This window comes from Drosophila subobscura, chromosome A (genome assembly GCF_008121235.1).
Source record: "Drosophila subobscura isolate 14011-0131.10 chromosome A, UCBerk_Dsub_1.0, whole genome shotgun sequence".
NCBI lineage: Eukaryota > Metazoa > Arthropoda > Insecta > Diptera > Drosophilidae > Drosophila > Drosophila subobscura.
Genome location: NC_048530.1, coordinates 5054646 through 5082528, shown reverse-complemented (window position 1 = coordinate 5082528; position 27883 = coordinate 5054646). Strand labels below are relative to the sequence as shown.

At 44.8% G+C, this 27883-nt stretch overlaps 6 protein-coding genes and 1 long non-coding RNA gene across 32 annotated transcripts in view; 3 read left to right on the top strand and 4 right to left on the bottom strand.

The window, feature by feature from the left end:
* Positions 1-427: 427 nt before the first annotated feature.
* LOC117903443 (glutamine synthetase 2 cytoplasmic) lies at positions 428-5967 on the bottom strand. Its single transcript, XM_034815475.1, has 5 exons — positions 5810-5967; positions 5456-5640; positions 1848-2188; positions 1591-1782; positions 428-1517 (listed from the first exon to the last, which is right to left on the bottom strand). The coding sequence occupies exons 2-5, from the start codon at positions 5637-5639 to the stop codon at positions 1125-1127; spliced, it is 1110 nt and encodes a 369-aa protein (XP_034671366.1). The 5' UTR covers position 5640; positions 5810-5967; the 3' UTR covers positions 428-1124.
* Positions 5968-8974: 3007 nt separating this feature from the next.
* Positions 8975-14279, top strand: LOC117903442 (odorant receptor 10a). Of its 2 annotated transcripts, XM_034815473.1 has the most exons (7): positions 8975-9061; positions 9279-9544; positions 12547-13152; positions 13207-13394; positions 13463-13752; positions 13809-13961; positions 14041-14279. In XM_034815473.1, exons 3-7 carry the CDS (start codon positions 12620-12622, stop codon positions 14089-14091), a joined length of 1215 nt encoding a protein of 404 aa, XP_034671364.1. In that variant the 5' UTR covers positions 8975-9061; positions 9279-9544; positions 12547-12619; the 3' UTR covers positions 14092-14279. The 2 variants fall into 2 exon arrangements, with proteins under 2 accessions (XP_034671364.1, XP_034671365.1); XM_034815474.1 differs by lacking the exon at positions 8975-9061 and having other exon boundaries at positions 9105-9544.
* A 168-nt stretch (positions 14280-14447) lies between these two features.
* LOC117903446 (gustatory receptor 10a) lies at positions 14448-15889 on the top strand. Its single transcript, XM_034815478.1, has 2 exons — positions 14448-15641; positions 15705-15889. Exons 1-2 carry the CDS (start codon positions 14559-14561, stop codon positions 15861-15863), a joined length of 1242 nt encoding a protein of 413 aa, XP_034671369.1. The 5' UTR covers positions 14448-14558; the 3' UTR covers positions 15864-15889.
* Positions 15890-16315: 426 nt separating this feature from the next.
* LOC117893979 (putative gustatory receptor 10b) lies at positions 16316-17587 on the top strand. Its single transcript, XM_034800796.1, has 2 exons — positions 16316-17329; positions 17388-17587. The coding sequence occupies exons 1-2, from the start codon at positions 16316-16318 to the stop codon at positions 17544-17546; spliced, it is 1173 nt and encodes a 390-aa protein (XP_034656687.1). The 3' UTR covers positions 17547-17587.
* A 434-nt stretch (positions 17588-18021) lies between these two features.
* On the bottom strand, positions 18022-18708 carry LOC117903447. The gene is made up of 3 exons (XR_004649502.1): positions 18404-18708; positions 18196-18355; positions 18022-18138 (listed from the first exon to the last, which is right to left on the bottom strand). It is a non-coding gene; the product is annotated as an uncharacterized LOC117903447 (long non-coding RNA).
* Positions 18709-18719: 11 nt separating this feature from the next.
* LOC117903444 lies at positions 18720-19895 on the bottom strand. The gene is made up of 2 exons (XM_034815476.1): positions 19712-19895; positions 18720-19645 (listed from the first exon to the last, which is right to left on the bottom strand). Exons 1-2 carry the CDS (start codon positions 19788-19790, stop codon positions 18843-18845), a joined length of 882 nt encoding a protein of 293 aa, XP_034671367.1. The 5' UTR covers positions 19791-19895; the 3' UTR covers positions 18720-18842.
* A 3060-nt stretch (positions 19896-22955) lies between these two features.
* LOC117903743 (disks large 1 tumor suppressor protein) overlaps positions 22956-27883 on the bottom strand; it is a 39011-nt gene continuing 34083 nt past the window's right edge. For 17 of the 25 annotated variants that reach the window (XM_034816118.1, XM_034816121.1, XM_034816124.1 and 14 more), the window contains 4 exons: positions 25781-25930; positions 25433-25715; positions 25280-25371; positions 22956-25207 (listed from right to left, as the gene is read on the bottom strand). In XM_034816118.1, coding sequence (XP_034672009.1) covers positions 25101-25207; positions 25280-25371; positions 25433-25715; positions 25781-25930 — 632 coding nt within the window. In that variant the 3' untranslated portion in view covers positions 22956-25100. The remainder of the gene's footprint in view (positions 25208-25279; positions 25372-25432; positions 25716-25780; positions 25931-27883) is intronic. The other 8 variants (XM_034816119.1, XM_034816127.1, XM_034816129.1 and 5 more) reach the window with 1 other exon arrangement.

The following is a 27883-nucleotide window of genomic DNA, read 5'->3' as shown; positions in this document are numbered from 1 at the left end:
CCATGTGGATGCAGAGCCCTGTGAAATCAATTGGAAATATCAAAGCACTGGAAATACCAAAGGTATAAGGTTTATAATATCTATTGATATATTGCAATTTCTTTGGGAAATCTTTTCTATAGAAATGTTAAAATCAAACAACAAACTTTTATTTCAAGGTGATTATAATAGTCCATTAATAACTTACTTGCAACTTTCTCTATTCATCGATAAGCTGTCAATTGACACCAAATTAAATTAAATTAAATGCAAACAAGGGATAATATTTGTTCTCGACACGCTCCCATTGAGCGCTTCAACAAGGTTTGAACGTCTCATTAGGAAGGAGGACTGACTACGGAGTACTCCAATTTGCATTTCAGCTTAACATCTGAGTATACAGCTGTGTGGTGGATCGATCCCTTCAATGAAACGGCAATTTGTGTAGATTTTTGTAATATATTTTTTTGTTTATTTTGTAGTGCATTTACTTAACTAGAGAGTATGTTGTATATGTAGTTTAGGATTACTCGTAAATGTAAATTAATATCATTAACAATTATAAGGATGGGGTCTGGGGGTGTATTTGATGCTACAGCTTTATATTTTCGTCTCTCACCATTCTCTTCTAGGGGGTGGGTATTTCTTTTTGGATTCTTGCTCTACTTGTCAATCATTCAACAACAAACAAAAAAAAAAACATCCTCACACTAAAACCTAACAACAGAAGCTAGAAAAAAACAAAAACAAAAAAAAAATGCATTGGAAAATCTTAGCTAGAAGTGCGAGAGAGTAATTCTGTCTCTAGATCCTGCCCTTTAGCTTCAGGAACTTCAGTGGGGAAAATACGTTAGGTAAATTGAATTGCGCCTATGACTAATGTCTAACGGTAGATAGGTATACATATTGTCGCCACCGCCGAGAGACGGGGTCCGCTTCCGATGTTGGTTCGGTTCGTCTCGGTTCGGATTGCCGCGTTGGTGTGGTGTCGGGTTCGGGTACGGTTACGGGTACGGGTAGAGGTGCGGGTCAATGGATCAGTGGATCGATGGGTTAACAACAAGATTAGAAATCAATAACAGGGCAGCAAAACAATGCTGCATAGAGATGGATATAAAATGGCGACTTTGCCCACCCTGTCACGTTTACTCGTCCAGGCAGATGGTCCGCAAGATGGCCTCCACCACGGAGTAGGGATCGCAGTTGGAGCTGGGGCGACGATCCTCGAAATAGCCCTTGCCATCATCGTTGACGCCACGGGGAATGCGTATGCTGCAGCCGCGGTTGGCCACTCCAGCGCTAAAGTCATTGATGGAGCTCGTCTCGTGCTTGCCGGTCAGGCGACGGGCATTGTCCTGTCCCTGTTTGGGATCGTAGGCGCGAATGTGACGCTCATGGCACTTGGCCAGCTTGGCCACGGCCTTCTCAATATCCCGAATGCCACCATCCTCCCGCATGGCCTTGGTGGAGACATTGGTGTGGGCACCAGCGCCGTTCCAGTCACCAGGCATGGGCTTGGGGTCCAAAGTGGACACAATCTGCAATCGTCACAAAAAGAATTCCACATGAGTCCAGACACAGCCCTTTATGCCATGTGGGCTGATCACTCACGCCAAACTCCTCCGAGATGCGATGCAACAGGAAGCGAGCCATCCACAAGTCATCGCCAATGGAGATGCCCACACAGGGCCCCACCTGGAATTCCCATTGGGCGGGCATCACCTCGGCATTGGTGCCGGACACCTTGACGCCAGCATACAGACAGGCACGATAATGAGCATCCACAATGTCGCGGGCATACACCTAAAGCAAAGAAGCAAAGTTGGAGCTTAGAGCTCTGAATTATGGAATTTATTCGATTCCCTTACCTTATTGGCGCCCACACCGCAGTAGTAGGGACCCTGGGGACCGGGGAAACCATTCTTGGGCCAACCCAATGGATGGCCATCGAAGTCCAGGAAGGTGTACTCCTGCTCAATGCCAAACCATGGCACCTCATCGAGGCACTTGTTGGCCACCTCCAAGCAGGTCTTCCTCTTGTTGGTCTCGGTGGGTGTGCCATCGAACTTGTAGGTGTCGCACATCACCAGAATGTTGTTGCCACGGCGGAAGGGGTCCTTGTAGATGGCCACCGGATACAGATAGGTGTCCGAATTGGAGCCCTCGGCCTGATAGCACGAGCTGCCATCATAGTTCCACACAGGCAATTCTAATTGATTGAATTGGATGGGGTTTTGGGGTATTAGTTAAGGGTTGGCTCGGGGGGCTGACCTTGAGAGTCACTTTGGCATGCAATATTCTCGAATTAATTGTAATTGGCTGACAATTGGCCCTGCCTTTTGGGCTTGGGTTTCACATCTCTCTAACAATTTCTCATTTTCCACACAATCGGCACGCGCTGCAGCCATTTTCATGCTGTTTGTAAACGCTACAAATGCAAATGCATTTCTCTGAACAGTACGTTTCATGCATTTAAGACAGAGCAGAGACAGTCAATCAATTATGCCATCAAAGATATTTGTCAATCGAGTGCAGATCATTGTGAAATTGTATCAGAATGCGCTGAAGGTTTCCCTATTTGCTATTAATATTTAATGCCTCTCTCATTGAGTCATTCTACAATGATATCTGGTTTCTTAAGTCCCAAAGTACCTACGATATGATTCCATAACAATGTGCCTCGCCTGTTGCCTGTTTGTGATTTCCCCCTTGCCAAATTATAATATGTATGGAATATACTATAATTATTGTGCGCATATTAAATTGCACAATGCAAGCCACTCCGCTTTACCCTTCTGTTGGGCATTGTTTTTGTTTTATTCTGTGGAAAGTGTCCCTCAAAAAGGGGGCTTCCATTAAATTGCTACGGGGGGAGCCGACTAGTTCTGGTGCTTTGGGAACCTGTTTTCCATTTGCCTGTTGTTTATTATAATAAATAGTTAATTTCCGTAGCCACAACCCCCTGACAGCCATCTCTCAATGCATTTAAATAATGCTAATGAAAATATTTCACTTATGCAAAATTCTCGCTAAGAGAGACAGAGAGTGAGAGAGCGGAGGGGGGTAGAGTAATTGTAGCAGGCGGGGGGTGACCTTGGGGCAACGTTTTCATTTACAATCTGGTATCTCATGTTAGTTCTCTATCTCTATCACTCGGAACGACCCCAGTTTCAGTCCCAGTCCCAGAACCAGTACCCCATCGCTTGCTGTCCCTCCATCATCATCATCATCATCATCATCACTCGCTGGCTGCGTGTGTGAGTGTCCGTCTGCTCGTAGAGCGCACTCCGATTGATAAACAGCTGTAGCTCATAGACAGATACCGAGACAGAGACAGAGACAGAGGACGACAGTGTGTCACTGTGCCACAGCTATTAGTCTTTGCTCTGCCCTTATTTTGCCACAACATTTGCTCATCCCATTTTGGGGCTTTCCCCCTCTTTCCACCAAAGATCTTTCTATTGTTTTTGTTAATTATTTGTTAACTATAAGCGTATGGCTCCATTGAGGTAGGGTTGGGTGTTTGTTCTTGTTCAAGTGTTTTTTTAATGCATTTTATTGATTCCACTTGATGACCAATGGGCTGATAGAGTGAGGTTGGGCCGTGCTTAGAGTGGTTCTCCGAAGGTTTTTCTGCAATTTTATATGCAAAATCAAATTGTTTTTTCATTGAAACCTGCACGCAGAGCCGATTAAATGTCATTTGGTTTCAAATTGTTTGAAAATTGCCCAATTAGAATCGAACTTCCCCAACTGCATTGCCCAACTTGTCCCCTCCCTGAGAGAAACTCTCGTACTCTATGCACACAGTTCTCCCTTTTTCGAGCATGCTTGGCTTACACATTACCATATTGATGTCGCATCTCTGTGTGTCTCTGTCTGGCGCAGACGTAGACGAGCGCATCAGGTGAGGTAGGGCCGAGGCATTAAGACCCGTCTAAACTCTGCAAGAGGCAGTTGAATTCCTCCTCTTGCCATGCCGATCATCTGCTGCGCCGTTTGGCCAGTGCTTAAGCATCAGCGTGTCGCTTTCTTCCACACCCACACCCCCACACGCGCTGTGCTGTGCTGTGCTGTCGCCAAGTGCGTCTCACTGAGCTGATTTTTCTGTTTTGTTTTTCTCTTTCTCTCGTTTCCACTATGCTCTTTGTCCGCTGCACTTGGCGTGTGCTTGTGTGTTTCTATCTGTGTGGATGTATCTACAGATTCTTAATTAGTAATTGTGCGCATTAAGTCACTTTGATAGCAATAACAGCAGGCTGGCGGGCTGGCGGGCAGGCAGCAGAAGTTGTTTGTCTTTGCTTTGGCATTCTATGCGCTTTCAAGTGCAGGCCAGCCGGGCAGCGTGTGCGAGTGGAATAATTAAGATGACAAGAGATCCACTGGGGCGATGGAAGCGACTTCCGAGTTTGTAGAGCGGTTTTTGGAAACACTCTACGTGCGAGTATTATCTGTCTGAGTTGAGTGGAAGAGGGTTCGAGGAGCGAGTGCTTGCCCCAAAGTTGATTAGTTTACGGCTGCCATAGGCACTAAAGACTCTGGCTCGGTAATTGCACGTTAAAACGCAATCAATTAAAGAAAAACTCTTTCAAGACAGCCGTCGCAATGTTTTGTTTTATGAAGCCCTCGTGCGACCGCTAGCTAAATCGCATTATCAGACGCGAGTCGTGAAATTTTCTTTTTTTAGAACCCCCCAATACTGGTCGTAAAGTACTTCCGAGACGGACGGACGGGCCAAACAAAATGCTGCCCAGAACCGTGCCAAGGCAAAGGTCAGCAGCGCACACTGAGCAGGGGACGGGGGACGGGGATTGGCTATTATATAATTAACCGACAGTTTCGAGTACTCTGGTTCTGTTCCCAGCAGAGGGAGGATCAATAAAAAGCAAATTGAAAATCAAATAAAAAATCAACGGCACACGAAAGTTAAAAACGGAAAACTGAAACAAACGAATCGGTTCAGTGTCCAATTTTTGCGTTTTTTTTATAATCAAAATTTATCGGATAGCACCCATAAAAGTCCGTAAATGGCACGAGTTTGTGTATAGAACAAAAGTGTGAATATATCTGTCTGTGTTTTGGGGGTACCCTAATTTATAGGGAAATTAGCGAGTGTCGCCGTCTGGCATGGAGTTCCACAAGAAGTTGATCTCTTGGCTAATAACCCATTCTCACACACATTCCGATCCACATTAAATGCCCATTACTGTTCGACAAAAACAATTTGTGGCCTGGCCATAAAAAGTCTGAGGAACTGCTGGCATTGCGAATGGGTCTGCTCGGATTGGATCGGTACTGCTGAATTATGGCCCATAAATCAGACGCGACTGAGCAGTACTCAGAACTGTCATTGCAATTGTTTTTGGGCCTACCCACAATGGGCCACAACAGATAAGATTAGAGATGGAAAACTGAGAGATTGAGTATTTGGAGGATGCCCCAGCCAACATCGGATGGATGGAGTGTGTAAGCTTACCCTTGGGACTCGTTGGGATAAAGTCGAGGGTGCGATCCTTGCAGCGCAGATCCTCGCCGGTGCCATCAATCCACACATAGGTGGCCTGGACCACGTTATCCTCCAGCGGCAGCGACAGGTAGCGGTCAAGAATGGTCTTGTTGATGCGCGCATTGGGCGAGTCTTCCAGGATTCTACCGGACATACTGGAGGATTGGTATTGTGGTGGTTTGCGGGAAAAAAAAAAAGTGAATCAAATATAAAACAAGATTCGATTGGCACACGTTTCGAATTGGTGGGTTGGTTGGTTGGTTGGTTGGTTGGTTGGTTGAATCTGGAGCCCTGTCTCCGGGTTTTCTTTTTGGGAATATGCACCTGTTTTTGTTTCTTTTGGATTTCTCACACTCTGAACTTTATTTGTGCTTAGGAAATGCCCAAGTGTCCTTGGTTGTGGGTGTTGGGTGGTGGTGTCTTTTTTAGTTAGGTTGCGCGCGGAAGCGTTACTGGAACACGACTAAGCTGGAAAGCGTTATTCCAACTCAATTTATAATGACAAACAACAAACAAAAAAAAAAACAATATATAATACGCCGCCAGCAACAGTAATGTTTTTTTTGTATTTGTTGTTGTTGCTGTTGCTGCTGTTCTGTTCTGCTAGTATGCTACTTACAACAAACTAAGCGCTGCGGCAGCGACAACAGCAGCAGCGCCATTGAAAACAAAAGCAACAGCTGTTGTAGTCGCTGCCAGCAGCAGCAGCAGCAGCAGCGGCAGCAGAGGCGGTGCGGCGTTCGTCACTTGTTCTAGGCTGCCGCCCGCTGCATGATCGACACTGTCCAAAGTGTATTTTAAGCAAGGTGAGGCCAAGTAGGTAGCAGCTCTCACATAGATGAGTGCAAGGAACTGCATGGCCGAAGTTGGTCACAAGAGGGAGTGAGAATTTGCATTACACGGAGAGAGGGATTGTTGCTAAAGAGCAAACAAAAATGTCTCACCTTGCGCTAATTACGACTTGGACAGTGTCGTGTGCGCACCCACCCCACCCAATCCCACTGATTAGACGTCAGTGTTAGCGTCGCAGTCAACGTCGCGCAGTCGTCGTCGGCGATTGTAGAAGGATGAGAAGGGGGAAACCGTTCGTTTTTGCAGTTGTCGCTGCGGTTGTCGCGCGCGCGCTCGCTCCTCCTATTGTCACTGCGGTCCGGTGCGGTCGGGTCGGGTCGGTCGTCTCCCTCTCTCTCCCACACTCTGTTACTGTTACTGATTCACAATTGGATTCCTGGTTGCTTCCGGTAGCCGCTTCGTCTCGTTCGTTCGACTCGAGTTCGCGTTCGCATTTGCCAAATGCCTTGTTTTATTTTTGATTCACTTTTGATTAATGCGTGAACGATGTATGGTGTTGGAGGGAAGGGAGGATGGACTAGCGGGATATTACAGTTTGATGCATTTGCAATGTTATTAATTACAATCCGCTTATCAGGCAGATCGAGAACACATGAGACGACATGAGCGGGGACACTGGCGGTGGCGATGGAGATGATATTCGAAATGATGATGACAAGGCCAGGGACAGGGACAAGGGCGGAGGCGGAGGCGTAGGCCGAGGCCAAAGCTGATGTTTGCTGCCAAGCAAGTGCCTTAGCGATGAATTTTAGATGCAAAGATGAGCGGCTATCGTTTTCCAACTTACGATGAATGCATTTTGTTCCTTTTCTAATCCCACACAGCGTAGTGTTTAAAATTTGATTAAAGCTTTGCACTATCTTCGCGTTTTATAGAAATTTGACACTTGCACTTGACTAAATATTGCAGGATGCGACTGTGGTTCCGCTGCAGGAGGGTGCAGGCTGCAGACTGTAAGCTTGAGCTTCCCTTTGAGCTTCGAGAGAGTGAGGGAGAGCGGGAGATTTGTAACTGAAATTGGAACGGGAGAGCACAGTGGGCACTTCTTAGCGGAGACTGACTGCGCATATCCATCGGCGATTGATCTGCTTTTATAGGTCCGGGCCCAGTGCCCACTGCGCCGCCAGACGAGACTCCCGACTCCAAACCCGACACAAAAAGATGTTCGTCGCAGTCGGATGTGTGACTCGATTTTTTGATTATTTTTATGGCGTATAAAACAAACACGGAGCGGAGCATATGTGCTAATTACCTTTTCAAGATTCTCACATTTTATTATTGCGAGCATTTGGCGTCCAGTTCAAGCCATGGCACACACGAATACAAAGCCCAACAAAATGTAAATATAGAAATACTATAGGGTAGAACGTGAACAAATCTGACATTGTCCAGACAAACATACATAAATGTTCGTATCTCAGCAATCAAAGATGTGCGAGTGACCCTCCTGTACGGGTACGTGTACGAGTATTTCCCTTTTAATGGCTTTCCGGCAACCGATTTCACGGTTCAAGCCACACGTGAACTCCTCTTGTCCGGGGTCCGGGTCCGTGCCAAGTGCGTAGTCGGCGTCTCGGCTGCGTCTCAATGCGTAGTGGCGTACAGCCAGCCGAAAATATTGGTCGTGTTTGAGGCCTAGAGGTGTGAAAATGTTGATTGGCAAGCAAATTTGTTTAGGGGGGAAAAAGGGCTATTGTTCGAGTTGTTAGTTAACTGGATGAAGGTCTGTCTGAAGGTCTATAAGCAATCCAAACAAGTTCTAAGTCTAAAAATAAGGAAAGACTAGCGATAAAAATGATTTTATAGCAACTGCTTGTCAGATATAGTGGTACTCCCCCAAGAAACCCTTCACCGAAAAGCACTTAAATTTCCAGATGATTAATGGAAGTTAGTTTATATTTTTTCAATGATTAATAAACATTATATCATACAGACGGAGAAGCTGTGAGATGAACAAAACAAAAAATATGATTAATATTTCCATTGCAGCACACACATGTTGAACGAACCTTTATTGTCGCTTGACCAAAGCTTTTTCCTTTGGGTGTAAGGACGGCAGCCGGTCTAAATTTAAACGCAAATAAAAACAGACATAAAGAAAGACTGTTCGGACGGACACACGGACAAACTGTGGGCCGTCTGGCGGAGCAGCGGAGTGGGAGAGGAAGTTGGCCAAATAAATTGCGACAAGCAACATTTTATTTCAATTTTAAATGCACAATTAACATATGTATCGGCATCTACAAACATGCCTACCCAGCCCCAGATCCCCTGCCCCACCATTCGACAGTACATAAAATAAACAGAGCAGACGAACGTGAAGTAATTTTCGATTAAGGCCCGTATGACACTTACTGCATAATCGATCAATGGTTTGTAAATCTTTATTTCATTTTGAAGAATATATTTGAGGAAACATGAAAGATCAATTACTACCAGAATAATGAAATGTTCATCCAGCAGCTCAGATGAAATCTCAACTGCCATAGAGATGAAGCTCGTAATGAAATTTCTCTAGGATCTAAGATGATTCAAGGTGCGTGAAGCGAGTGTTTCTTTCACTGCTTCTTGGTAAAATATTGTATTATAATTACATATCATTTCTGCAAGCTCTAAGCTGATCTATAAACAATTTTTATGTTTTTATTTATTTGTTTGGTTTACTTTACGCTACTTTAACGACTGCTCAGTGTTCCTCCTCTCACCAGTTCATAGAATATTAGGGTAAGCGAGTGTCATATGCCTATTATCGCCACAAACCGTTTGTCGTCTCAGGCCTCTCGTCTGAGATCAGCTTCTCCGTCCGTCCGTCGCACGTCTTGTGCTCGGACCGTTCACGTGAACTGCGCATGCGTCTGGTGACGTCGTTCATCGGCCGCCTGTCGTTTCGGTCTTTGCTCGCATTTAACGAGGCGAATTATTTTTTTTTGTGTTCCAGCAGCGTCTTTGTTGCATTCAAATTGGCTTAGGCGTCGGCGGAACCGATCGATCGGCCATAAACCCCTGGCTGGTCTGACCACAAACTTTGATCTCACGGACGATAAAGCCTTTGGGCCAAGATTAGTGCCCACGAAATACCCAGAAGAGTGTGGAAGAAGAAGCAGCCATTGACGCGTGGCTTCGATAAGCAGTGGGCCAGCAGGCGGGCCAACAGCAGGCGGTGGTGCTGGTCGCAAGGCGGCGGCGCACGGGTTAACCGACTTAACCGTAAGTAGGTGAAGGCAGCTCGGCACCCCCTTCTCATACACTGGGCCATTTTGTTTGTGTGACTAATTGATTGGCGGGGGAGACTGTGCAGACGGAGACGTGTTATCGCCGGCGCCGTTCCACAGTGGATCGTTCCATTTGTGGACGAGAGTGGATCGCTCGTTCCGTTCTGTACGGAAAGTTCGTATTAATTTGCCTGCTTAATTGGCGATCATCAAGTGGCAATTAATCATTGTGGGCCACCACCATCAACATCATCAACCATCAACCCCTAATTTAAGCACTTTCTCTTTGTTTGGCGCCATTTTCGAGATGACTATCGCCATTATCGCTTGGATTTTCATAATTACCCAACGGCAAGTGACTTTACACTACGACTTTGGGCGGAATTTTGCAGTCTTTAAAGGTCTATAGATACATATGTATGAGTATTTCTTTGATTATTTTTCAATAGATTTATGTTAAGCTTGAAGAAATCTAACTAGATTTAGGCACTAGAAATGGTTTTCTATTTGGCATTAGCTTTCCGTCTTGCCATTCATTTATTTGCCTTGCATTTTGGCTAGAGCGCTCTGTTAGGGTATTAAAACAGTCGTCTGTTCTTCCATGGGTTTTCCCCTAGGCCTTCTTGGCCTCCATAAAGTTGCATAACCCTGCCCCGTTCGATGGCCAGCCGATCGGCTGCCCCTCATAAAAGCAAACTCACTTCCAAGTCTTGGCCTGGACGACCCTGAACTTTCCCAATGTTACGTCCGATAGGAGAGTGTGGTGGAATGCTGGCTGGAATGTCTCCAAGAGTGCAGACAAGCGTGCGTATACGCAATATGAGTAGTTTTTGAGGCTTATCTGGGGAGGGAGGAGAGGGAGTGGCACTCTGCGTGCGTCTGTGCAGCTAAAAACAAAGCGAACCGAAGCGAACCCAAGCGAAGTGAATTATAAAAAAATGCTACACTCTACTCTTTATGCCCCCAATTGGCGTATAAACTCTATTAAACAATTTATGCTTTAAACTGTCTGAATTGCTTCACTTCTTTATAGCCAGCGGCAGCGGGGCACCGCTTTTGGTCCGCTTTTGGGGTTCTTGTTTCTGTTTCTGTTTCGCTTTCGGTGTTTCGGTTTCCATTTCGGGCTCTGCGGCGGCTCTGTGGCACCGCACGCTTATTTATTCCATAATAAACTTATCTAATACTCGGAGTCATGTGCACTTTATTGTTGTATGGGTGGTGTGCTGTGTGCTGTGTGCTGGGGTGCTGCGTACTGTTCTGGGTCCCAGTTTGGCTTCGTCATGAAACAGCGTGATCACAGGCCCAAGCTCCCAGTCACCAAAATTAAGGCTGCTCTGCCGCCCCCTCCTACTCCCCTCCTGCTGCTGCTGCTGCTCATCAAAAACAATGTCAGGCCATCTCAATTGAGTTGATCTCTCACTCTACGTTCCCCCTTTCCTTTTTTGGGAGAGAGAGAAAGAGCGAGTACTCGCTGCAGTACGGGGTATTTGAATTATGAGCAAATGTTTGCAGAGCCAAGAAGGAAGCATAGCCAGGGGCACAAAGTGCTAGCAAACACTCTTAGAAAGTCTCTGAACAGAGTCTCTAAAGATGTTTCATGCAAAATCCAAGCTGTAGAAGGAGAAGCTTTCAGTACAATCGACCACAAAGGGTATCCAAATGATGCTCGCTTTTTATTTTCTTTGTAATTGTATTGCGTGTCTCTATGCGTCTGTCTCTATGCGTGGGTGTGTGTGTGTGTGGGGTGTATAAAACTACAAAATGTGAAAACAAATGGGGCATAAATGGGGATGGACAACAAACAAAAAGGGGCAAATAGTGGAACAATTGCCGTTGATTCAATTTGCCAGTTGGTTCACTCGGTGCACCTCTCTCTAAGCTGCTCGGTGCTTGGCACTGCAATTACGATGTTCATCCAAATCCAAAGCAATCCAATCCCAACGAATCAAGCAATTTACTCATCACCATCATTATGATGATCATCGTCAGCATTATCATTTGTTGCCCTTCGACTGGAGCAACGCAAAAAAAAAACTATTTGGAAGAGATTCAAAATTGAAGTGAACTTCAATCAACCTTATCAGGCACCCGGCACTCGGTTCTCATGATCGGCCTTCCTGCCAACCCCCAAAAATCAACGATTAAAACCCGATCAAAAAAAAACCTGAGAGACTCCCGCCGTCATGCGCACGAGTGCGAGTAGCACAAATGTATATGGTAATACTGCTCTGACGTCATGGGGCCGTGCCAGGGAACGTGCGCTACTAATCTGAGTGTGCCTGCAAAACGATTGCCTTTAGACCCGTCTGTGGCGTTGACAAAAGAAGAAAAAAGACCCACAAAATATAAGAAAAATATATACGAAATATACTCGAACGAACGATCGAATAAAACCGAACCGAACCGAACCGAAGCACACACGTGTACGATGCCAGACGGGTTTGCATGATTTATGACTCCAATGGACAGGCACAATCAGAAGTGGCACAGGAGCGGAATCGATTGGCACAAAGGCAACGAATTTAAGGCAAGGAATTAGGAATTAAGCGACGTGTGAATGAACACCTCTTTGAATGAATGTTTCATATGATTAACAAACGATGGGAACTCGACTCGGCTGAAATCCGCTCCTGTGGCCTCCTGATGTGGTGCGTGAGAGTTGGGCCCCAGAGATTAGAGTTAACGAAAACGCACGAGTTTTTTGTGTTCTGTAGGAGTCCAAGTCCAAAAATGTATTAATCTTGATTTGTTTGTATTTTGATTACTGGACAAATGAAATTAGCGGCAGGCGCTAATTGATGCATTAGCTCTGATTGCGACTCGTTCTTAGCCACTTCTGACTGCCCGTCAGATGTCTGTCTGCTGTCTTCAATCCCCAGTATCTGTTCCATCAATAATTCAAACTTGCGGACTATTATCCAGCGAAAGTTTTCGCAAGAACTTTGCCCTAATTGCTGTCATAACAAGTCAATTAAGTAGGCTTACTCCTCCTTCCAGAAGATGAACGAGGCAATAGGGTGGATATATAAAGAGTCCCACCTGAGGCAGGACACTCCATTATCGTTGCATTATGTGGCACTGGCTGCGGTTCCTGCGACGCGATCAGCCGCTGAGGGTTTACTTCTTTGCCGTGCCCCGTCTCAGTCTGGAGATCATGGGCTACTGGCCGATAGGCGAGAATCTGCCCACCCGTGCCATCGTTCACTTTGTGATCCTGTTCATTGGCGTCGTCACAGAGCTGCACGCGGGCATTGCGTTTCTGCAGAAGGCTCAAATCACCATGGCACTGGAGACACTCTGTCCGGCCGGCACGTCAGCAGTTACGCTCCTGAAAATGCTGCTAATGCTGCGCTATCGCCGGGATCTGGCCAATATGTGGTTGCGACTGCGCCATATGATCTTCGATGAGGGCCTAAACAGACGGCAACAGCGAGCCATTATGCATGAGCATTCGGTAATGGCGGCGCGCATCAATTTCTGGCCACTGTCCACGGGTTTCTTCACCTGCACCACATACAACCTGAAGCCACTGCTCATTGCCTTGGTGCTGTATTTGCGTAACCCCGAGCAGGAGCTACTGTGGAACACACCGTTCAATATGACGTGAGTGATGCTGTCATTGGTGGCACTTCTCTCAACAGGTCCTTTTATCAACAGAATGCCAGAAGTGCTGCTGCGCTCTCCGTTCTTTCCACTGACCTACGCCTTTATTGCCTACACGGGCTATGTGACCATCTTCATGTTTGGCGGCTGCGATGGCTTCTACTTTGAGTTTTGTGCCCACATCTCGTCCCTCTTTCAGTCGCTCCAAGAGGAAATGCGCGCCACCTTTCAACCCTACCAAGGTATGCAATTAATTTATGTCACCCTTGACACCGGTATTCCCCTCAAACCATGCAGTTTCTTCTTGAAGCATACCTGAAGCTAACGCCCAAGCAGTGTGTCCTGCTGGAGCTCCAGCTGCGTGACATAATAATCCGACAGAATGCTATCTTTGCGCTGACAAGTTTCTTCCGGAAACGCTATGCGACAATCACGCTGGCGCACTTTGTGTCCGCCGGATTGGTCATCGGTTTTAGCATCTGCAATCTGTTGACCGTCGGCAATGGCAGCCTGGGCGCCCTGCTCTATGTTGCCTACACGGTGGCCGCACTCAGCCAGCTGCTCGTCTACTGCTACGGCGGCACTCTGGTGGCCGAAAGTGTGAGTTGACCCCCGAAATCATTGTTTGATTGATCGAATGACGAGTATCCTTGCAGAGCGTTGAGCTCTCTCGTGTGGCGGCCACTTGTCCCTGGACATTGTGTGCACCCAGGCAGCGTCGCATTATTCTGCTCCTCATTCTACGATCCCAGCGAGCCCCGACCATGGCGGTGCCGTTCTTCTCGCCATCACTGTCCACATTTGCATCGGTAAGTGCATCCCATTAACACTTGAATTCTAACGATACTCGAACGATATATGTATATGTATGTGTGTGTACTCTGACAGATACTACAGACGTCTGGCTCCATTATTGCATTGGCAAAGTCCTTTCAATAGTTGGGAAGATTGATGGAAAGGTTCCTCATGTCAGCGAGTGATTAGAAAGGTGTGGAGTAACAGTAGCGTGTAGCAGTGGCGTGTAGCAGTAGCGTGTAGCAGTAGCGTGAAGCAGTAGCGTGAAGCAGTAGCGTGTAGCTGTAGCGTGTAGCAGTAGCGAGTACCAATAAAAACACACATTAACCTCTCATCACACTTCACTTCATCTGCCAGCAACTAAACAAGCAACAATCCTAACGTATCCGATGAATAAATGATGCCAAAAATGATTCAAAGAGAAGTTAAGGACGGTGGGGGGTGCCCTTTAATCCTTTACCTTTTACCACAAAACCTTTGTATCAGATATTTTTGCATTAATTATGCACAGGTGGCACAGCCATAGAGACACGCAAGTGGTCGCTCATGGCTCTGTACTCTGGCTTGGGGCATCCAGGTGACAGTATATCCTGGCCGCTGCTAGGCTCAAAATGTCGACAGCGGAGGAGCACGAGCATGAGCAGCAGAGTTTCTGGGAACGGCACGAGTTCAAGTTCTACAAGTATGGCCACATTTACGCTGTCATCTATGGCCAGGTGGTCATCGACTATGTGCCCCATCAGCCGTTGCGACGGGGTCTAAAGGCACTGCTGATTGCCTACAGTCATGTGCTGAGTCTCCTGCTGATCCTGGTGCTGCCCGGCTACTTTGTCTATCACTTCCGAACGCTCACCGAGACGCACGACCGGCGCATGCAGCTCATGCTGTACGTGAGCTTCGCGAACACGGCCATCAAATATGCGACTGTGATCGTGACATATGTGGCCAATACGGTGCACTTTGAGGCCATCAACTATCGGTGCACGGTGCAGCGGCAGCGCCTGGAGACGGCCTTTCAGGGCGCCCCAAGGCAGCCAAAGCGGAGCTTCGAGTTCTTCATGTACTTCAAGTTCTGCCTGATCAATCTGATGATGATCGTGCAGGTGGGCGGCATATTCGCGGTGTACAGCGCCGCAGATGGGCCCGTGGTCAGTCAGGTGCGCCTGCATTTTGCCATCTACGCCTTTGTGCTGTGGAACTACACGGAGAACATGGCCGACTATTTTTACTTTATTAATGGCAGTGCTTTGAAGTACTATCGCCAGCTGCATCTGCAGCTGATGGAGCTGCGGCAGCAGCTGGTTGCGCTGCGGCCAGGCGGCATGCTGATGGAGCACTGCTGTCGGATGAGCGATCGCTTGGAGGAGCTGCGGCAGCGGTTCGGCGAGATCCACCACCTCTATGCGGAGAGCCTGCAGATGCATCAGTTCCAGCTGCTGGGCCTCGTGCTGAGCACACTGATCAACAACCTGACCAACTTCTATGCCATCTTCAATATGCTGGCCAAGCAGTCGCTCGAGGAGATTAGCATACCGATCGTGATTGGCTCGGTATACGCCACGGGCTTCTACATCGACACCTACATTGTGACGCTGCTCAATGAGCACATCAAGCAGGAGCTGGAAGGACTCGCCCTCACAATGCGCACCTTTACCGAGCCCCCAGCCACAGTCGAGCAGTGTCTGACCCAGCAGGTAAAGTACCAGCAAAATAAATATATTTTTCGGGATATTTTTGTATATTTTCTGTATCTACAGATCGAGCAGTTCTCGCTGGAGCTGCTCAAGTGCCGACCGCCTATGCTCTGTGGCCTGTTGAACTTTGACCGTCGCCTGGTCTATCTGATAGCCGCCACTGCCTTCTCCTACTTCATCACACTGGTGCAATTCGATTTGTACCTGCGCAAGCGGTCCTAAAACAGCAAACAAACCCTCGCAGACACATTGGCAGCCCAATGGTGAACAGAGCAAGCTTCCAAGAAGCACTCAAGATTTGCAGACAATTGGCAATCACAAATAAAAGAAAAGCAAACGAAATGGTTTTGCTGCCTGCTGTTTGCTTTATTGCATAGTCATAGCACTCTGCTCGAGGGCTGGAATCCGATGTCCGCTGCGGCCTCACCAACAACTTATTCTCCACGCGCTTGAAAGAGACGACAGTCCACGTTTGTTGTTCTTATGTGAAATGTGTGGTAGGGACGTGGCACACCCTGGAACACTGTTTGGTCAGTGGCCTCTGCCTTTGCAGGTTGAATGGGTTAATGGGGATTTGCTTATCTCTGCATTCGGATGGATTGCCCGTCAGTATAATCGGATGGAGTAGGACACATCACCGGTTGGGCAAAAGGACAACTCAGTCGCTGTCCGCCATGGGGCCTCGGTGGTTGTACACGCTCCTGTTGCGCTTTTGGATGATCCAGGGCCTGGTGCTGGGTGCCACCGGGCACTATTATAGTGTCTCCCGTCGCCGGCTGGTGCCCTGCGGTGTGCTTCGCTGGTACAGCTGGCTGCTGATGCTGGCCACTCTGTCGCTGTACGGTGTCTACTGGCGGTATGCGCAGAACTACTTTGTGGAGGGCATGTTCCGGCGTCACAGATTTGTGCAGATGCTCTGCGAGGGCAACGTGCGGATGATGCTGCTCACCCTGGTGCTGCAGACTGTGCTCCGGGCGTTCCGTGAGCGGGAGGTCTGTGCGGTGTACAACGAACTGATGGCGATGAGGCAGCGATCCAAGGTGCTGCAGCTTCAGGAGGAGCACAGTCGCTTCTACTACGTGATGTTCTTCGTCAAACTCTTCATTTATCTGCGAAACTTCAACTGTGTCCTGAGTGTTTACATGGTGGTGGAAGTGCGAACTTTTACGGTCTGGGACATTATGGCCAACTTTTACTTCGTTTACATTTCGCTGGTGCGGGAGTGCCTGCTGATGTCCTACGTTCTGCTGTTGCTGCAGCTGGGCGAGGCTCTGCGGGTCAATGGTGAGCATCCAAGGACCTCCTATGCGGCCCTCACGCGACAGCTGAGACGGCAGGAGCGACTGCTGCGACTGGTGCAGCGGGTGCATCGCCTGTTCGCCTGGCAAGTGCTGGCTGTGCTGGTATTCCAGCTGTACTTCAACACGGCCACCTTCTATGTGGGCTACTCCTTTCTCGCGGCGCCCTCTCAGTCAGGGTCAGGGTCAGGGTTGGGATCGGGGTCGGGGTCGGGTTTCCGTGTGTGGAGTATTAAATTCCTGCTCGCCGCCGCCGCATTCATCAGCAAGCTCTGCGATGGCCTCCTCCTGCAGATTGCGGGCGGCCATTTGCTGGCCCAGGGCAACAAATCCTGCGCCAGTCCGCTAGTGGAGACGTCATCGACCCACATACAGGCAGCCCAGCGTCAGGTGAGCCCAAAAGGGGGTTGTCCAAAAAAGATAACTCTATCGCCTGCTCTATCCATAGATGGAAATGGCTTACCTAAAGCGTGCCATTCGTGCCTCTTACCCGGAGAACAGAGTCCTCGGCATGTTTGGCATGGACATGAGATGTGCCTTCGCCATCATCAGCAGCAGCCTGTCCTATGGCATTATAATCATGCAGCTGGGCTACATCCACAGCTAATGAATGCGTGCATAGAAAATATGGCCCCAAATCAGCAATCAGTCAGCTCGTCAGTCATTCCAGCCACTTCAATATAGCTAATTAACTGGTAATATCTACTTATCTAAATGGATCTGTGGTCGAGGGGTCACAGCACCTCGATTTGCTCGTACAGTTGCAGCTGGCTCTCCTCGTACACTTTGTAGCTAGAATGTCCAGTCCAACATATCTCGTGGAACATGCTTCGTGTGACATGTCCAGTACAGCATGTTCCGTGGAACATGTTACGTGTGCCATGTCCAGTGCAACATATTCTGTGTGACATGTCCAGTGCAACACGTCCCGAAGGAACGTGTATGAACATGATTGAACACGACTGAACATGTTTCAACTGTTAAAAACCATGAAATTACAACACAAAATTAAATCAAATTCATTGTTCATATATATTTAACTATATTTATTTTATATCTACTATTTTTAAATAAAAATGTAGCTTCGGTTTAATTTGACAGTCAAACCGGTGACTGTTCTGTTCTGTTTTTTGTTTTGCTGGGGTATTAAATGCCCAAAAGTGCTGCGGGATCCAAATCAGTTTTATGTGTACAAAATTCTGCAAACAAAAGGATTCGTTTTGGGCAGTCAAATGTCATTGAAATGATTGTCTTACGGAAAAGTCTTGAAATATGTCAATGGATTCTCTTCGTTGTGCTTCAAGCAGGACGATATTTGCTCTTTGCTGTTGGTTCTCGCACTGGGTGTGACGTCCACATCCACAGATAGCATTGAAATTTAATTTATAGATCATATTGTTTGGATTTTCTTTTGTTCTGTGGATCATGTGTTACGTTAAAGTTCAGTTCAATTGGTTGGCTTACCTGGGAGGCAAATTTAATCTTCGGATTCATCATTATCCTCCACGGGCAATCGCAGCTTGGATCTGGGCTCGTTGTCTTCCTTCTCGTTTTCAGTCACCTTCGCCCAGATTCTTTTTGGGCTTCTTTCAGCAGCATCGAAGAGCTTAAAGCCATTTCCCGGTAATTTCGAGCAGTAGGTGACAAAGTATTTGGGTGGCTCATCGGCTTTATTATTTTCAGCCTCTGCGTTCGAGTTGGCGGAAGGACTCTCCTGTGTCTGGGACTCCTCTATGGCAGGCAAAGGCGTCGCATTGTTAATCTCGATGGGGGATGCCAGCTGCATGCCGGGTGCAGAACTCTCGTTTCGCTTGGCGTAGAGCGATATTGAGCGGGAATTCTTGGGTGCCCGAATGTTTATGCTTTCAGTGCGTTTTGCCGAGGATGACACCTTCTTCAGGGGTTACACGCTGCCTGAGGCACTCCTCTTGGCTGGCTTCCTGGCTGTTAGCAGTTTTCGGTTATTATCCAGTTTGAGGTTTTTGTTGTCGAACCTTTCGAACCGACTGTCGGCCGACTTCACATCAGCACCTGACTCACTGTCCAGATCATTTTGAGCGCGTTTGGCTGGTTGCGGTGGCCTAACCGAGCGGGACACCTTGACCGACGGCCGACTGTTTGAGCCAAAGTGTTTGACGTTGCTCTGACCGCGGTCCACGTTCAGCTGCGGCCAGGACGACTGCACTCGAATGCGGCGGTAGGACCTGCTGCCGGCATTTTCCGGGCTATTTATGCGAATGGCACTTACTGTTGCATCAATGGGAGCGCTCTGGCGCTGCTCCTTCCGCCGTAGCAACTTCATGAGTTTATCGCGTGTGGCCTGCAGGTCGGCAACATTCAGCGAAGTCACAACTCTCCGCATTGTCGAAGATTGCATGGCGATCGAAGACGTGGAGGACTCTCGCTGTCTTTTCGAACGCTCCTTTTCCGCCACTCCCCTCGAGGCGCAGGGCGTTGTCTTGAACGAAGAGAGCATTGTCTGGGACATGTCCCTTCTCGGTGGCCCACACAACGTTGTGGCAGACGCTGCGTTGCGACCTGCAGCATGTAGTTTTGGAATCTCCTCGGGCTTGATGTCGCGTGCCGCGTGAAAGCCCAAATATGACGGTCTTGGAATTGTTTGGATCTGCCTGAGCACCCGCTGCAATGGCCCATCGTTGCTGCAACGCTCTGGGGTCGGACGCACTGGCTTGGCAGCGAATTTCTCTGCAGAGGAAAAGGATATATAAGGATCACATCCTGTTGCCCTTTCCGACTACGGCAGGCGCTTACGGAAGTTTCGAATGCACGTCGATCCAAACAATTTGTGAATTTGATTAAAAAATCCAAACTTTAGAGTCTTTGTAGACATATTTTACGAATAATATTTGTTAATATTTGTTAAACAGAAAATTTGGAAATATTTAACAAAAAATTTTGTTTGTTATGCTGCTAGTATTGCTAGTTTCGTTGTGGAGTCAAAAAGTCTACTGAACTTGCAAGCTGAAACTGACAGCACACTCAATGCCAACGTTTTGAAATGGATTCTCGATTTTTTGTTTGCTGTTTGCTGTGCCCAGAGTCCGAAGCAAAGGAAAGATATTTGACAGATATTACGTAGATTAATTTCGGTTTATTTCATGGGTGTTTTTTCTTTTTTGTTTTGTTTTGTTTTGCATTTTGTTTGTGGGTGAGAGGTGGCGGTGTGGGTGTGGGTGTGGGGGGTCGAGTAATTTCATCTGCTGATGAACAAGTTACATTTGACATACGGATAGTACATAATGATGGATTTTGTCACACATTAGCGCGCCTTCTTCTCTCTCTCTCGCTCGCTCGCTCTCTGTTCTGGATGTCTCTGGAGTATTGTAAATATGCATGTATGTATGTGTTGGTTGGTGGTGTCATTGTGTGTTCCTTTGTGCATATCATTCCCCCTTTGAACAGCCCCATTTGATCTTTTACGTTTCCCCGATGAAGGTAGGCACCCCCAGTCCACCCAAAGTGAGCAAACGAACACAGCAAAAACCAACGAAATTGCATTTCACTTAAGGCTACTGCATCGCGTCGCTTGGGTTGGTGTGTGATGTGTGGCCCCAAGCACTGACAAGTCAGTTATTAAATTAAATGAAAAAAGAAGCCCCATTTGATCATCAAAGTATGCAATGACAAATTTGGCAAAATATGTTTACTAACACTGCCCTTTTGATTGAATTTTAATTGGTTGAAAGTTGAAAACGCGTAAAAAGTCGGAAAAAAGTATTAAAAGTATTTATTTTCGATATAGAATTTCAAAGTACTTGGCGGGAAATAGGAAGAATCTTAAATATTAAGATCTTCAAGACAATACGTATGTATGTATGTACTAGATAGCAATACAGTTGAGAGTGAAAACAATAATATAATTTAAAAATAATTTTAAAATTGAATTTTATTTAGTTATGTAATACAATACTAATTCCCTAATACACACAGCACAGCCGTTCGTCCTTGCATAGAGGCACTAGGCGAGTGTTTGTCCAACATGGTTTTGGGCATTCTTGATGTCCTGTCCTTTGTCTTATAGTCTCTGCGCAAAAGCCACACTGTAGCAATACGTATGGCTTTTCAATAAGATAGCAAGCCTTAGTGTGTCGTATGTTGTTGCTGCGGAACTTGCCGCAATGACCGCAGTGTCCTAAGCACTGCTGCGCATAAACAAACCCTGGCGCATCTTCAAATCCCTGAGGGAGTTTGACAAATCTTTTGAAGAAAGACGGTTGTCCGTTGTCTTTGACAGAGTCAGAGTGCGCTAAGCAAGAAGATTGCAAGATCAACAACCTGTAATACAAAATTACTTCGAAAGATTTATCAACTCCCTGCCCAGAACATTGCCTTGAAGATCTTAAGATTTACTCCCTATTACATTCCATCCCGCCATGTACTTTGTAATTCTATATCGAAAATAAATACTTTTAATACTTTTTTCCGACTTTTTACGCGATTTCAACTTTCACCAATCAAAATTCAAAGTTGAAAATCCATTGCCTACTTTGCAGGGCAGTGGCAAAGGCCATGCAATATGCTTATGTATGCGTTCGTCTTGGCTCCGAAATACGTATATGTGTGTATGCGTATATGTACTATGTATGCATGTATATTTTGATCGATATTCGATAACAACAACGAAAAGAAAAGGCACAATTTTGATGAAACGCTTTCCTATGCATGTACATACGTATGCGTATGAGTGTGTGCGCGCGTGGCTTATGTGGGAGCGGGTGTTTTGTGTGTGTGTGCGCACATAAGTAAAGTTTTTTTTGTTTTTTTTTTGTTGTAAATTGATAAGGAAATTCCTTTGATTTTTTGTTTCTTTTATAGCAGCTCTCTGCCTATTAGTCCTTATTTAGCTGAAAGACTTTTTTCTTTGTTTTTTTGGGTTTTGTTTTTGGGTTTTTGCTAGTAAAATTCTTGCATACGAGTCTAAGGCTAAGGTCGAAGAGTGATTCCGGGCGTCAGGCTCTCTATATAGTAGTAGTATTAGTAGTAGTAGTATTAGTACGTTAGTTAGGGATCTCTGCAGTGGAAAGAATTAATTCAATTGCAGATTGTTTGTTAATCTAGAAATTGTTTCACGCGAGCGTGTGCGCGGCCAACACTCTGCTACGACGAGTATTGTTATTTTGAGCGCCGAGGTTTAGAGCAAAACAAAAGTCATTTACTAACACTAGTATGTATGTATGTATGTATGTATTTATGTATGTATGTATGTATCTTCCAAACTGTCAAGCGGTTATCCTTTTCTTTTTAATCTAACTTACATTTTTTTTTTTTCTCTGCCTGAAATTGTTGTGTGGTGTCTCTGTGTGGTGTGTGTGTGTGTGTGTGATTGATTAAGAAGTTTTCATTTGTTTGAATTTTTATTTTGTTTATTACATATAAGGTTCTCTCATCTTCTTTGTTTTTGTTTTGTTTTTAAGGGGGGGAGGGGTGGATGTTGCTTGTTTTTCTATTTTGTTTCTTTGTAGATTTGAAATTATCATCATATTTATCTCCCTCTTCCTCTCTCCATCTCTTTCTTTCTCTGTAGTTTTGTTAGATATAAAAAAATTATAATGAATATCCATTCTTGTGTATTAATTAGTGTGTATGTGTGTATGTACGTGTTTATATTTTATATAATATCCCACTATAGTTGCTGCTGCTGCTGCTTGTGACGTCGTCGACAATTTCGAAAATGTACAAAAATTGACAAAACATACACAAAACGAAAAGTATTCATTTAAGATTAAGAGGATAAGAGAAATTCGGACCAGATAATAGTAAAGTAATAGTTTTATATTATAAAAAAAAATAATTAATTCATATTTATATGCATATTCATATTCCATATTCAATATTCAGAATAATAGTATTTAACACTCAACGTTGAATTTTGCTAAATTTTCATCTTATCGTTTTTTTTCTTGAACAAATTTCGGTAGCAATTGTATTTAATTGTATGTATTTGTATTTTATGTCTGCTCGTGTCTGTTCGTGTGTGTGTGTGTGTGTGTGTGTGTGTGTGTGTGTGTGTGCGCGTTGGCTATAATTCTTAAATTGATTTATATGAATTAATCAGCAAATATAGATGATATAGATATCTGAATTGAGTTGCAGCCGGACCATCCATTCATCCATCATCTGGCGGCTCCTCCACATTTACTTTTGCATTTCGATTTTTTCCCCTCAAAATACGCCTCTTTCTCCTCTGCTAACCCTTGTGTAATCCATCCATTTTGTTCTGCACTGTTTGTGTATGTGTGTGTGTGTGTGTATGTATTTCTATATACTATATTTGTTATTTTTAAATTGTTAAATATACAATATATTTATATTCAAATCAACGCGACAACAAATTGCTTTTCCGTCTCTTCACACTTTTCACTCGCTCTCTCTTTGGAGGGAGGGAGCCTTTATCTTCTTAGTTATTTGTTTGCTTCAGTTTACAATAGGTGTGTATATGTGTGTGTGTGTGTGTGTGAGAGGGTGTCTGTATGGGGTTTGGAGCGTGTGTATATATAGTAAAATGACTTTGTGGACGCGTTTGAAAGGATCTCGCGCATGGTTGCGGACTATTTTGTTAAATGTAACAGATATACAAATACAAGTATATGCTATATGCATGGTCAAATGTGTGTGAATAAACATGGGTCTTATATGTGTGTGTGTGTATGTATATGGGAAAACTAGAGTTCTCTTTTAGTTTCTTCCTTGCATTCTTTCATGTATTTTGCTTGTATTTAGACGCAGATCTTTTATTGATTTTAATGTTTTCTGTTTTGCTTTTGTTTATATAGTGTTTTGTTTTGTTTCTTTTCTTTGTGTTGCTTGTAGGCAAAGGCGAGTGGGAAAAATTACATACATCTAACAACAAATGCACCAACGTGTTTCATCCTTTCATCCATATTCAATAATCATATTTCATATTTCATCTTCATCTCCAACTGTATCATAGTCGTTAATCGTAAATCGTAGATCGTTAACGTCAGTGTCCGACTGCAGTAGTCTACGTGTAATCGTAGCCGTAATCGTTTAACTGTTTTAACTGTAAGCGCAACCATGTAGATGTACGTGTGTTTCCGGATCTTTAATCCGGATGTACAATTCTACAGGCTACTCTGAATCATTGTCAATCAACCCCCTACCGTCAGTTATTAAACACTGTCGTACTTAAATTACAATTATGCATTTCATTGCATAATCATCGTCATAATCATAATCATAATCATGGGTGCCGTACATATTTATGTGCTGCACATGCTTGTATGTATATGTATATATATTTATATATATATCAAAAAACACATTATTCTTCAACATAACTAACTCGCTATAACTCTTGGCTCTCGTATATAAACATCAACATAAAACAAACAACATTCTAGCGCTTAACGAACGTTTCTAAGCATTCGCCTCGTCGATTTCTGCATTTGCCTTTCGCTTTCGCCTTTTCCTTCTCCTAATCGCGCCAGCTAACCATCTGCCATCTACTCTCTGCTCTCTGCCGTATGCCTTCATTATCAGATCTTAATATATAAGTGTGTTTGTGTGTGTGTGTATATATATATATGTATATATTATATTTCGCTTTGTTTTCTCCTTATCCGTGCTCCAAACTTTGTTCTAACTAAAAACTATACACCTTTGTCCGCTTCAGTTGAACATCAATCGTCATCGTCATCATCTATAATCCGTCCAATGGGGGCTGCTGTCGTCACTGTGCTGTCTGCGTTGCTTTGCTCTGTTCTGTTCTCGCTACACGATGCCAAATGCTTTGCTCTGATGTTCCTCCTCGACTTAAACATATGTACGTTCCACTAAGCGGCGTACATCTATCTAACCATCCAAATATATTTTTTGGACAATTGTTTTGTTTGCTACATTAAGTTGGCTGCTGCGGCTGCGTCAATTTTGTTGTTGTTGTTGCTGTTTCTGTTGTTCTTGTTCTTAAGTCAATCGTCAAGTGTAATAAGTCCGGTGTGTGTGTGTGTCCTGTTTCGTGGTCGCGTCATTTGTTTTTGTTAATTTTTGTTGTTGTGATGCTTCATCATCATCAGTGCGGCGTTTTCTGTTGCGGTTGATTTGTTGTTGCAGTATTTGTTGTTCTCGAGACTGGTCGACAACGGACTCGAGGCGGCAGTGTCCATGTTGTTGTGGCTGTTGGTCATAGAGATTCCTTGGAAGGTACCCAAATAGTTGGTCCCGACTGTGACCAAATCATTGACTTCACTTTGCTATATATCTCCTCAATGGTGTCGCCTTGAACAACGCCTGTAAATGCAAATTCAAAATAATAATAATAGTTACACTCGATACTTTCCTACAATTATTTGCCACACTTACCCGTAAAGTATTCGCCAAACTCCTGCTCCATTTTAATCGCACGCTCATAAGTCTTCTTGGCCTGTTCCTCTGTCATGCGACGGTTCATCTCCCTAAATGGTTTTGGTATAGTTTCAGCATATCTATGTGGATTATTTCGAGTGATTTACTCACATCACAGAGTCCACCGATTTGGGCTTAATGAAAACAGCAACCGGATAGAGCTGTGCCACCTGCAGTCGCTTGATGGCATTCCCCGATACGTCCAGAATACAGTGTTTGCCCTTCTCTGCCACCTCGCGTACACTGGCCACCGAAGTTCCATACAGATTATCATTGTACTGGCCCGCCTCGATGAACAGATGATTCTGTATGTCGCGCTCCATTTGTTCGCGTGAGGAGACAAAGTGATAATCACGACCATCCACCTCGTATTCGCGTTTGGGTCGCGTGGTGTCTAAAATCAGAATAGATCGGTTTAGTTTGGAGTTTAGTTTGAGGGTCTCTTATCTCTAAGCTTACGTGGCACACAAGATCCAAACTTCTCAGGGTATTCAGATATCAGATCATCGTTGATGCGATCCTTCAGGGGCCCCAGTATGATGACGGGACGCGTGTAGTTGATGGACAAACGCTGCACGGCCTCGTACGACAGTACATTCTCCTCGGAGGCTGCAAAGTATGGCAAAGAGTTCGAATTAGGGGACTTTTGTCGTGCACGTATGGCTAAAATCATCAACAAAGTGTTCTAAATGAAGTTTTGGGATTGGATTTGGGAATCAGTGGAGGCGGGGGAAAGGGAATTGGGCATAGTTTGGGTTTGGGATGAGGGGATATTGGTACACATTTGGATATCTACAAATCAACAGAAATTACTTCTTCTTTCCATTTTTTTTTTTGGTTTCTTTTAATTTTTATAATCTGGGAATACATACGAAAAAGAGATGGGATAAGATCGATAGATAGATAGCTTGGGATAGAGAGTTAAGATAGATAGATGGGTACAGATAATGTCATATATATTTGGGTAGTGCTCATTCTTGTCTCTACGGTTTATTGGGAGTAGGGGTTAGAGTATGTCTCCAAAAAATAACCGTATAAGCTCTCCACATACGAATAAACAACAATTTACAAGAGTTATTTAATTGCTTGAATCTTGAATCTCAAAGCTAATTGGCAAATCATAATTCTTTTGGGTACAGTATTGGTCACGCTGATTGGAAAAAAAGTATCATGGAACTCATTTGAAATATAAAGAAATCGGAGTACATTCTTTTTTTGCAAGTCTTTTAAACCATTTACCCGTTTGCCAGATACTTAAGTTTCTCAACAGCAAAATATTTATTTCTTGTTCCGCTTCAGTATTTTCATCAATCTAGCACCCGGCATGCTTCTTGCTTTTTCCAATTAGCGAGCATTTACTGTACAAAGCCGGTTAAACTCAACTGTTTAAGGTTAAACTGGGGTAAACTCAAGAGATTGAGCCAGTGAAATAAATGGTCTACGCTTGATGTTCAAACGAGGCTTCGGGGAGGAAAGGGACACAGGATACGGCCCACTCCTAAGCTGTGTGGCAGGGCGGCGGGGGAGTGGGTCGTGTTAAAGGGGTCTTAATCCGCATAATAATCTAAATATGGAACATATTATTATAAAAAACGAAACTTAAAATTAAAAAACTTAAATGTAAAAATGCAAAAACTGTGATAAGTGCTAAAATGTTTACTGCTACACACTGATGTACGGCTATAAATAGGTATGTATGTATATGTAGATAATGAACATACATACATTATACATTCTACGAATATAGAATGGGTTATATATGTAAGTACGATATGGAGGATATGTGTTCGATCTACGGGGATAAAAACCACTACTGGTACGGGTTGGACACACACATTATTTTTGCATGATTTACATTTACACAAGTTACATACTACATACACGCTACATGACATCATGATGTTAACATACATGGCACACACAATACATACTTACGAGACAACATAAACATAATGTGTATGTGTGTGTACGGTGTGTTTTTTGTTGTTTTGTTTTTTTGATGTTTAAAATATTATAAATTGGATCAATCTTTTCTAATGATAATTAACTGATCTGAGAATTAGCTTAAATGAAAGATTCCTTTCGGTGGTGGAATGTTTCTTTCTCGATGGGGGGAAGAACACACAAACAAAGCCCCGTTATTTCGCGGGGTTTTACCATGAAATTGAACGTTGGGGTAGATACGGGGGGTGGTGTTTGTTTATTCATTTACTCACTCTGTTGGTTCACGCGAGATTCTGTTCTGTTGCTGTTCGTATCGCCGATGGACTTACAATTGTTTGCAAACATTTAAAAGGACAAAAACGGAGTAGTATCCGCCCCGCTCTTGAGGATCTAAACCTCACAGAGAAGATTCATTCATGGCAAAAATAAGACTTGTTTTGCTCACACAATTTATACAATTCGTTTATTTCAGATTCAGGTAGCAGGGAGACTGAGACTGAGACTCTCTCCCCACCCCACCCACACCAGGGGAATACATTTGAGAGATTGAGGTAAAGGGGAAACACATTTCTTATCGGAAAGAGTGTCTCTTTCATTGCTTACAGAAGAGTCATTTGT

Excerpts from the sequence above, each read along its gene's own strand:
- LOC117893979 (XM_034800796.1), top strand. The coding sequence starts at position 16,316 with ATGGGGCCTCGGTGGTTGTACACGCTCCTGTTGCGCTTTTGGATGATC. Across the intron at positions 17,330-17,387 it reads TACAGGCAGCCCAGCGTCAG|ATGGAAATGGCTTACCTAAA; the intron begins GTGAGCCCAAAA and ends CTCTATCCATAG.
- LOC117903444 (XM_034815476.1), bottom strand. The coding sequence starts at position 19,790 with ATGTCTACAAAGACTCTAAAGTTTGGATTTTTTAATCAAATTCACAAA. Across the intron at positions 19,646-19,711 it reads GACGTGCATTCGAAACTTCC|AGAAATTCGCTGCCAAGCCA; the intron begins GTAAGCGCCTGC and ends TTTCCTCTGCAG.
- LOC117903442 (XM_034815473.1), top strand. The coding sequence starts at position 12,620 with ATGTGGCACTGGCTGCGGTTCCTGCGACGCGATCAGCCGCTGAGGGTT. Across the intron at positions 13,153-13,206 it reads AACACACCGTTCAATATGAC|AATGCCAGAAGTGCTGCTGC; the intron begins GTGAGTGATGCT and ends TTTTATCAACAG. Across the intron at positions 13,962-14,040 it reads CACTGTCCACATTTGCATCG|ATACTACAGACGTCTGGCTC; the intron begins GTAAGTGCATCC and ends GTACTCTGACAG.
- LOC117903443 (XM_034815475.1), bottom strand. The coding sequence starts at position 5,639 with ATGTCCGGTAGAATCCTGGAAGACTCGCCCAATGCGCGCATCAACAAG. Across the intron at positions 2,189-5,455 it reads TATCCCAACGAGTCCCAAGG|AATTGCCTGTGTGGAACTAT; the intron begins GTAAGCTTACAC and ends TCAATCAATTAG. Across the intron at positions 1,783-1,847 it reads GCGGTGTGGGCGCCAATAAG|GTGTATGCCCGCGACATTGT; the intron begins GTAAGGGAATCG and ends TCTTTGCTTTAG.
- LOC117903446 (XM_034815478.1), top strand. The coding sequence starts at position 14,559 with ATGTCGACAGCGGAGGAGCACGAGCATGAGCAGCAGAGTTTCTGGGAA. Across the intron at positions 15,642-15,704 it reads AGCAGTGTCTGACCCAGCAG|ATCGAGCAGTTCTCGCTGGA; the intron begins GTAAAGTACCAG and ends CTGTATCTACAG.